This window comes from Myotis brandtii, unplaced genomic scaffold (assembly GCF_000412655.1).
Source record: "Myotis brandtii unplaced genomic scaffold, ASM41265v1 scaffold617, whole genome shotgun sequence".
Classification (NCBI taxonomy): domain Eukaryota; kingdom Metazoa; phylum Chordata; class Mammalia; order Chiroptera; family Vespertilionidae; genus Myotis; species Myotis brandtii.
Window position 1 is genome coordinate 60,115 of NW_005370351.1, and position 10,379 is coordinate 70,493.

The 10,379-nt window shown below is 43.9% G+C and overlaps 1 protein-coding gene across 1 annotated transcript in view; it reads right to left on the minus strand.

Moving 5' to 3' along the window:
* LOC102244686 (leucine-rich repeat-containing protein 37A) overlaps positions 1–6,083 on the minus strand; it is a 40,885-nt gene extending 34,802 nt beyond the window's left edge. Inside the window, exons 1-2 of the mRNA XM_005879935.2 lie at positions 4,875–6,083; positions 2,084–2,155 (exon numbers count right to left, since the gene is read on the minus strand). Coding sequence (XP_005879997.2) covers positions 2,084–2,155; positions 4,875–6,049 — 1,247 coding nt within the window. The 5' untranslated portion in view covers positions 6,050–6,083. The remainder of the gene's footprint in view (positions 1–2,083; positions 2,156–4,874) is intronic.
* Between the last annotated feature and the right edge of the window lie 4,296 nt (positions 6,084–10,379).

Here is a 10,379-nt window from a genome sequence, read left to right on the forward strand (position 1 = left end):
TTAAAGGAAACTAATGTCATTTTTTTCTTGTGTCAAATGACTTTCATTTTAATTACCAGATACTATCATGGAAAAAATAAACTATATACAGTTTCAAAAATTCATATTAAAAACAACAACTGCCTGGTTCTTTTTTTTCCCCCTTACCAATAAGATATCAGACTAAGGAAGGAATCTTTTAGGGTGCTCAAAAACCCTGTTTTTAGATTACCATGACTATTATGTCTTTTGTTATTTATTGAGAAGTTATTTATGACATCAATTTGAACTAATAATATGACACACAAACTATCTTGGAAATGTCAGTTAATTACTTGGAATGTAAATATTTCTTCCCAAATCACTTATGTGCCTAACCGGACTTTTCTACACATCAATAAATAAAGATAAACAAAAGAAAAATGGGCAAAAAAGAAAAAGACAAATTCAGAGGAGAAATAGAAATGTTCAATAAATATATAAAGATACTTAAATTCGCAAGTAATCAAAAAATTCAAATTTAGACAGGACCGTTTTATCCACCCATTAAATCAGCCAAAAAATAGAGTGGTAGGAGGGTAGAGGGAAATATGCTGTTGTGGCCCACTGACTAGGAGTGTAACTTGGCACAACTTCTTTGAGGCAATTAAATTGTGATATCAATATAGTCTTCACCAATAATTCCATTTCTAAATATCTATTCTGCATAATACCTGCCCATGTTCCAAAAAATGCATGTACAAGAATGTTTGTTGCAGCAATACATGTAACAAGAAAATTGGACATAATCTAGACATCCATCAATAGAGGGATTATTAAACTATGGAATGTTATGCAGAAGCTTAAATGAATTGGGTTACCCTCTATGTACCAAGAAGGAAACATGTCTAAGATATATTGTGAAGTGAAAGAATCAAGTGGGTAGTATGTTACCATTTATGTTTAAAAAAATGTAAAAATCACACAACATACCTATTTTGCTATCTGTAAATATGTATGTAGGCAAATGTGTGGGGAAAGGTCTGTAAGGAAATATAGTAAACATAGAGTAGCAGTTGCCTTAGGGTGGTGGATGAGGGCACAAGCAGGGTTTTCACTATACCTGCTATTTCATTTTTATATATTGAGAAAACTAGAGGCCTGGTGCACAAAATTCGTGCATGGCAGGGGGGAGGGTCCCTTAGCCTAGTCTGCACCCTCTCCAATCCAGGACCCCTCAGGGGATGTCCAACTGCCTCTCGCAATCTGGGACCACTGGCTCCTAACTGCTCGCCTGCCTGCTGACTGATTGCCTCTAACCCCTCTGCCTGCCTGCCTGATCACCCCTAACCACCTCTGCCTGCCTGCCTGATTGCTCCTAACTGCTCCCCTACTGGCCTGATCGCCCCTAACTGCCTCTGCCTTGCCCCACACCTGGGACCCAGGATTCTCTCCTCTGGCCGGTCACAGGCATCCGGGACCAGGACTTCCCTCCAGCTGGCCGGCCGCAGGGACCCAGGACCCGGGTCAGCTTCGCCCGGGCTGGCCACAGCTGCAGGGGTCCGTGGGCAGGCGGCTTCGCCTGGGCCACAGCCGCAGGCGCTGGTGCCCGGGACTGCGGGGTGGGTGGCTTGTCCCTCTTCCGGGCCACAGGTGCAGGTGGAGGCACAGCCATTGGCGCCCGGGACCACAGGCAGGTGGCTTGTCCCTCTCCCAGGCCACAGGTGCAGGCACAGCTGTTGGCGCCCGGGACCGCAGGGCGTGCGGCTTGTCCCTCTCCTGGGCTGCAGCCTAGCTGGTCCCATTCCTCTCTCCCCACTGTTGAGTGTCTGAGCCATTGTTGCATGACAGTGTGACAACCATTTGAATATTAGCTCTTTATTATATGGGATAATCATGTATTACTTGTTATAATGGAAAATAAGTTTAAATTGACTCTGATTTTAAAGAGGGCCTACCAAATTTAATTTTTAAAATAAACAGAATTGCAATCAATAGACGTTGATTTGGGATATGAAGGGGGAAATACCTTTCCTCAGACCTATTGACCTCAAAATTCTGGACCAAGAAGGATCGTACAATGCAGTTAGTTTTTTAAATTCATTTTTGGAGAGAATATACTCACAGTTTCTCAACCAAATGGTATGACTTCCACGTATCTTTACCAATGTAAGAAATAGCATTTCCTTGCAAGTTTCTGTGAAGAAATACAGTTAATATGAATAGCTAAGAAATGAATGAACAGAATAAATAAAACAATCATGGCAACCTTATGGGGAATATTCAAATGTAGAAAACACCAGCTTTCTAATTTCCACAGCTCTCAGCTTCCCAGTTTGCACAAGTAATAAAGACATAATGTGGGGCCACTGGCACACTGAGGCATCTCCTCAGAACCTGAACTGTTTTTCTTGGATAGGTAATGCCAGTTAATTACTTTGAATACATTTCCTTTTCCAAAATCACTTGTGTCTAAAATGACTCCTACAAGTCAATGAGAAAATAATAATTCAACAGGAAAATGGCAAAAAATTATCATTTTAAGCAAATAAATGTAAAGAAACCTTATGCCAGGCCACAGGAAAGCATTGGCTTAGTGCTCTCTTTGGAAATCTCTCCAGGTGTTGGAAGGATAAGGGCAATTAGAAATGAGAGGACTAGTATGGACATAGACATATTTGACAGGGAAAAGCACAAATCACTGAGCAAGGAGTAAAGTATTACCTCCGTAGAGGGAAAATACAAAAAGAAAAGAGAGAGAGATTGGAAGGATAGACACACACCAAAATAGTAACAGGAGTGGTAGAAAGGGTTGCGTGGGATTTTCACATTATATCCTTTAATACTTCTGTGACACTTAAAAACAAAACAGTAAGAATGTGTCCGTGAATTGCAAGTGTTTTTTTAAAAAAAAGCTGTTAAATTCCTGAGGTTCAGTTTCAAACACTAACTCTGTGGATGACTTTGCATCTTTACCTTTAGCTTTTCCTCGTCCCTCAGCAACAACTTACCTATTCAGTTTACAGACACATTTTTCAGGAAGTCTGCCTGCCCCTCTGCCCAGTGGACATCTCCACTCAAGCAGAAGCCTCCTTGTTGCTTTATGCTCACCAATGAAAGAAGCCCAAACTGAGCTCACCTCCTCAAACTGGCTCTCTTTCCCAACTGCTGTATGCCCACCTGTCATACCACCATCATTCTCCTCATCAACCAGGACAGAAATTTTCCAGGGTCATATTTGATCTTTCTTTTTCCTGTACATCCCATCCTCACTCCAGTCAGTTACTAAAGCTTGTCAGTTCTTCCTTTATAGTGTTCCGAGGATTTTCTTTCTACTCCTATCACAACTACTCTGATTCAGCATCTTCTCACTGGACTCCTAGAGTATTCTACTTGGTCTCCCTCTGAGTCAAGATTTCCTCTCTGGATCACTCTACCTATGGAATCTAAAATAATCCTTTTTGGTATTTTTTTAAGAGAGAAGAAGGAAGAGGGATAGAGAGATAGGAACACCAGTGAGAGAGAAACATCATGGATCGGCTGACTCCTGCATGTCCCCCACCAGGGATCAAGATAGGCCCTGACTGGGAATCGAACCAGTGACCTCTTGGTTCCTGGGTTGATGCTCAACCATTGAACAACACAGGCTGGACAATCCTCTTATTTTACTCATTTGTCTCTCTTACTTGAAAACTTTCAGTGGGTCTCCTTATCTCAGTGTAACTTCCAGACCTCTAGAGCTGATAGTCAAGAGTTTTCTTAATCATATTTTTCACTGCTTCCTAAACCAATTCTTTATAACCAGACTGGTCTATTAAGTCCTGATCACTCCTGCAGCCATGCCTCTGTCTAGACCAGCGGTTCTCAACATGTGGGTCACGACCCCTTTGGCGGTCGAATGACCCTTTCACAGGGGTCGCCTAAGACCATCCTGCATATCAGATATATTACGATTCATAACAGTAGCAACATTACAGTTATGAAATAGCAACGAAAATAATTTTATGGTTGGGTCACAACATGGGGAACTGTATTTATAGGGTCAGAAGGTTGAGAGCCACTGGTCTAGAGACTGTACTCACTAATTTTTCTCTATTTACCAAACTATAGCCACCCTTTAAATCCCAGCTAAAGTTCTAGCTTATCCATGCAGCTTTCCCTAACTTCCACACCCCAGTAACTGCAGATTCTGCTGAATTACAGCACGTCTAGCCTTTACTTCTTTTAGAACTTAATTATATATCACTTCCTTTTTTATGCACATTGCCTTTCTTCCCACCTACCACTGTCATATTCCATAGACAATGTCATACTTCTGTGGCTCCCACAGTACTTAGACCTAGGTTGGACACAAAATGGGTGATTTATATTGAAAGCCAGGGGGCAAAGATGAGTTCTGGATATGACCGAGGGATCAATAATAATAGCTAACACATACATATGTTAGGCACTTATACAAGTACTTTGCATATATTAACTCATTCAAAACTCAAAACATTACTAAAGATGGTAACTATCCTAATCTTCATTTTAAAGTTGTGGAAATTGAGCCCCAAGACTAATAGATGGCATACCTGGCTCTAGACTCTCCTCTTAACCACTTTATTGTATCACCACCAATAAGATTGGAAGAGGGCCATGTTGCTGTAAAGAGGATGAAGCAAAAGTGGGAGGACAGCAGAGGTTAAGGAATGAAATGATGGGGCTAAAAATATGGATCAGGAATTGACAATTACAAGTAAAAGACTGGTTAAGGGGGAACAATAATATTAAGGAGAATACAGATAAGGAATAGTTGTCAAACAAAGTCATTCAACATGGTTTGGGGGAGATGAGGAAGGCCCAGGAAGACCTCAAGGAAAGGGCTGCCATGTCAGCCTGGATGCAGAGATTAAGTGAGGAAAGGCAATTCTTACAAGATGGTGAAGGTGCCGTTGTAGATGCCGGGCTCTGACACAGGCACTTTGTTGAGCTTCTGATTTGTGCCAAAACCAATACACGACAGTGTCCCAATACTGCAGGTACAGAACTCACATATGTTCATGGTGGCACTCTGTTCAGTCATTAGAGGTACCATCTCATATGAGTCTGGTTGCTGAGTTTTGGCAACTTCCATATCAAAAGATAGAGCTGAGACCTCAGACAAGGTTGGCTGCAGAGCCTGAACAGGCTCTGAATATGGAAGTGTCATTTCAGGGTGCTTTGGAGGAGCATCAGTTACCAAAGTTGGTTCTGGGGTGATGGTGAGTCCCAGGTCCAAATGTGGAAAGGTTGGCTGCTGAGAATGAACAGGCTGTGGACGTGGAACTGTCACCTCAGAGTGCTTTGGAGGAGCTGTAGTCTGCTGCAGAGCGTTAGCCTGTGAAATAGGCTGAGCTGGGATCTCCTGCTGGTATGGAGGGTAGATATTTTCAGTTGGCCTGGGAGGGTAAAAAGAGACCTCCTTGTCAGTTGAAGGTGGTTCATTCTTCTTAGGGGTCTTTGGCTTTATCAAAATCCCCAGATCCACATCATCAATACTGATAGACAACACTTGATGCTGAACTTTACCCCAATCTGGAAGTGAAGATATTGCTTCGTGATGTACTGAAGGTTGAGCTTCAACATCCATAGTGGATTTTTGAAGTTGACCTTGACCCTTCAGATGGATTGAAGAAGTTTGTATATTGGCTAGAGACACAGGAGGTAGAGCTGAGCTCTTTGAAGATTGAACATATTCAGGGTAGGGCTGCTGCTTATCTTGATCTCCTTGGTGGTCGAACAAAAATTTCAAAGGCTCTTGGAACACTGTAGACTGAGTTGAGGCTTCTTGTTGGGTTGGAAGCTGAGTTGAAGCCTCCTGAGGGTTCAGAGAAGGTTCCGTTTTCTCAGGGGCCTCTGCAAGTACAGCTGAGGCATCACGGTCGACAGAAAGAAGTTCAAGGTTTGCAGGATTTTGCTGATCCCAAGACCAGGGCTCGGTAGGTCCCAGGGGGATGGAGGTCAGCAGGCTAGAGTCCATGGCCACCGGAATCGGAGCTGCCTGGACCTGCAGCCACAACAGCTGCCATAGGAACAGGAACCGTGGGGCCCACATGTGCAGCCCGGACATGACAGGCAGAGGTCCGGGGCACAGTGAGCCACCAAGGCGAATGGGGCAAGGAGAAGAGTGACCCAGACTGGGGCACAACGGGTGATCCAGGAGACTGGGGCACATACACGCAACCCAGATAAATGGGATGCAAGTACCTGCGCTGAGCAGGAGCCCAACAATTGGCAGCCATGTCACAATTGGCAGCCCTGTCATGCACGTGCTCCTTAGCAACCAAGCACCCCTCCCCCACCTCAAGTTCCAACCTTTATTTAGGCAATCTTTATTATTCTTGGACTGAAGTGACTATAGAAGAGTGAGCCTTTTCCCCAAAATCACCAGGGACCAAGTGGTTCCTTTCACCTGCAGAAAAGATAACTATCTCCCTCTGGGTCTCCCCTCCCCACTCACAGTGAGGCAGGATTTGGACTGCACACTTGGGTGGCCCCAGAGCCCAGGCATGGTGGGATGTGGGGAGGGGGTGTAAAAGAAGGTGGGGAGGGGGGAGTATTGAAGAGCTTTCCAAGAAAGCCACAGGGCCTGGCATCTTGTTATAATGTACCCCGCGCATCACAGAAGGACGCCTCAAGAAGTCGAATTAAAGAGTCACATTTATTGCAATCCGGAACTCCGAGGGGGCATTTTACTCTCCCAAGTCTCGAAGTGATAAGTCTAGTTAGAGTGTGGAGTGGGACACACTTTACAGTTCAAAAATGTTGCCATTTCCTCAAAATTCTCAGTATTCATGTCTGATTCTTTGTTTTTATTTTGGTTCTTTTTGTATTCTTACCCGAGATTATGTTTATTGATGAGAGAGAGAGAGAGAGAGAAAGGGAGAGAGATACCTTGATGTGAGAGAGAAAGAAACATCAATTGGCTGCCTCCCATACATGCCCCAACCAGGGATCGACCTGCAATGTCATGCCCTAACCAGGAATTGAATCAGGCTACAACTCCTTGGTGCACTTGGTGCTTGGGACAGTGCTCCAACCAAATGAGACACCCAGCCAGGGCTTCATGCCTGGGTTTTTATTCACCACTCTATTACACAGGGGCTACCATTGTGTAGTGATGACTCCAAAATTCCTGTAGATGGCGTTTTGGAGGGAAAGAGCATCTGAAACCAACTGAATAACCCTTTACAGTGGTATGGGAAAATGTCCCCCTCCCACCTTGGCTCAAAACAGCCATTAATCTAGAAAAGTAACAATGCCACTTTTCTGAGGTCTACCCTGTGCGCACACATGGAGAAAATACTTAGGGTGTTAAAGCCAGCATGTTAAATAATTTTTTTGAAATACTGTAACTGGCATCCAATTTGCTTCCTTCACAGCCCTTTTATAATCTATTTTACTTTACTCCTTGTTTGTTGTCTGGCACAACCTCCAGTATGTAAACTCCAAGAGAAAAGGGGCTGCATCTTATTCCCAGTGTCTAACACATAGTAACGGTTTTTATTTATTATTGTTATTATTTTTAGTAATGATTTTTAAATGGAACTCATTCCAAGATTAGCCTCATATGCGGGTGGATCTCTTGTTATAATCAGGCTTCTGAAAATTTTAGCATCAATACTAAATCCCATCTTCATGTACTTCACAGGAAGACAGATTTCTTAAAGCCCAGGACAATACTAGAGCTTTTGCTTTCTGTAGTCATCAGAGGTTGCAAATTTCAACTAAGTATTCTGAGAAGTCCCACACAGGCTAAATGCAAGAACTATTCTATTTCAGCACTAGCCGGGTGGTTCAGTTGGATGAGCATCGTCCTGTACATTGAAAGGTTGTAGGTTTGATTCCTGGTCAGGGCACATACCTAAGTTGCAGGTCAATCCCCAGATGGGGTGAATATAGGAGGCCGCTAATTGATGTTTTTCTCTCTCTTTTTCTCTTTCTCCCCCTCCCTCCCTCCTTCAAATCAATAAACATATTCTCAGGTGAGGATAAAAAAAAGAGTACAAAGGACTCGTGCCAATATGTTTAGCTAAATCAATGGCCTCCACGATTTATACACTGAAGCCATTTCTAAGCAATAGGGGATAGAGAATGATAACAAATGCCTCTTGAACACACAACAAAATGTGCTCATCTTCTCTAGAGAAGCTTCCCTAACCTCTCCTCCAACTGTATCCTGCACCTCCCTCTGTGCTCCTACAGCTCCTGAGCTACCTCCATCATGTCACCTGTAACATACCTACTTGATCGCCTCCCCCACTGGAGAGTGAGCTCCTTGATGCAGAAAACATCGTATGCTTATCTCTGTGTACACAGTAGGTGTTTAATAAGTGTCCAGAGGCAGTCCAAACTATCAGTTTTAATGAGGGGGCGTAGGGGAATGATCGGTAACACAGACTCAGGATGTGAACTCCATTTAGCTAAGTGAAGTAAGGATGAACTGGGCATTCTCACACTCTACTCAAAATGGGATTCCCAAGCCCTAATGAGGTGATAATTCCCCTCCTTCCCTGCCCTCAACCCCCATACCCAGTGGATTTATTGCAAGGGATACTATTCTAGGACTTAACTCTTTCCAGTTCAGGAATGTGAGACGTGACAGCAGGAGTCAACCCTGGTTCTAGGAAGCTCCAGAAGCACTCTGTGGGTCACCCACCCTCTCACTGCAAGGAAACCTCTCACTTTCCCTGACTCAAGGTAATATAGAGGCTTCCCCTTCTATGCCTTCGACTGGCACTGTGCTCATAACTCCATTCTGGGCACTTTCACATCTATTGTCATTTTGTCCTCCCAGCCTCTGGGAGCTGCAGGCAGGACTGGCAACTCCAGCAGTAATATGGCCTGGCAAAGGCCCTGCCAGGTACTTTTTATTCCCCCCAGCATATCCATATCCATGGTTTTATCTGATCCCAATCTGTTTTGTATAGGATAGGAAGCAAAACCTAGAGAATTTAACAGACTTGATCAAAGTCACACAGGATGTGTGTTAAGACCTAAGATCTTCCAACTTCTGGTCCAAAGAGGACCAAACTTCCTTAAAAGGTATGACCTTCTGAGATGGAACATACAGGGAAACTCTGAAGGTACCAGACTCTCAAATAGACTATAAAGATGCTGAGGAGCGGGAAACAGAGGTGGCCAATCTTGACATTCTGTGTTCTCCTAGAAAGACAGTGCTGAGATGCATGAGTGTTGGGGAGAACATTGGGTGTTGGGGCCGAGAGCACTAGCCAGAAGAAGGTGAAATGCCTAGATCTAGAGAATTCATTGCAAGCAACTCCTGAGACTGGAATTCCAAGGTGAGCTGGAACACATGATCATTTTGCCAAGATCATAAACCAAAAAGGGGTAAATCCTTTGGGTTTTGCCAATATAGTAGCCAAGTCACTTGGGGGAAGTGAGATTGTAGATTGAAGAAACAAGTACACAATTATCCAAGTGCAGGGTTCAGGATGGAGTCTGGAGGACAATGAACTGGTTGAAGTAGTTCATCTGAGCAGCAACACTCCATCCCTCAGCCAGCCAGCCCCACACCTCTTAAAGTAGAAAAGGCCTTCAACCCCATCACAGCCTGTTCTTTGGCAGTCAAGGGTGGAGGGCAATGACTTCAGGGCAAGTTAAATTCCTGACAGAAGTTTAAAGTGTCACTAGTATTTGACGGGTTCAAGCAAACCTTCAGGATTCTTTATGAAGCATTTTACCTACTTAAAAAAGTGCTTTTATACCTGTTTCTAGCTCTTTCCAGGCTGGAACATCCAGTAAGAGAGGAAAATAAATTATTTTCCGTTATTGAGTACCTGCGATATGACAGGCACTATGTGAGGCAGGGGAAACATGCTTTGGAAAGTGGTGGTTAAGTATTGAGAAAGTCTTCCCCAAAATGTGATATCTGATTTTTATAAAAATTTATATTAGCTTGCTTTGTTTTCAACAGAAAATATACATGGCCACTGAACAAAATTTTTAAAAAATAATAAGAAAACAAAAATTGCTCAGCATTCTGGACATAAAAGTAGTTCTGTATTTTGCTATTATTATTTAATAGTCTTTCTTGAACTAGCATATCTTATCATCCTATATAATAAAGAGGTAATATGCAAATTAACCCTCCCACCCTCATAAGATGGCTGCCTACGACCAGGCTGGCAGGGGGGTTAGTGAGGGACGACCAAGCAAGTGAATAGCAGGCTGCGTGGGGCGACCAGGCCGGCTGGGGGGTGGTTAGTGAGGGGAGACCAGGCCGGCAGGGGAGCAGTTAGGGGTGACCAGGCTGGCAGAGGGGGGCAGTAAGAGGCGACTAGGCTGGCAGGGGGGGCAGTTAGGGGTGACCCTGCCAGCAGTGGGGGGCAGTTGGGGGTGACCAGATCGGCAGGGGAGACAGTAAGAGGTGAGTAGGC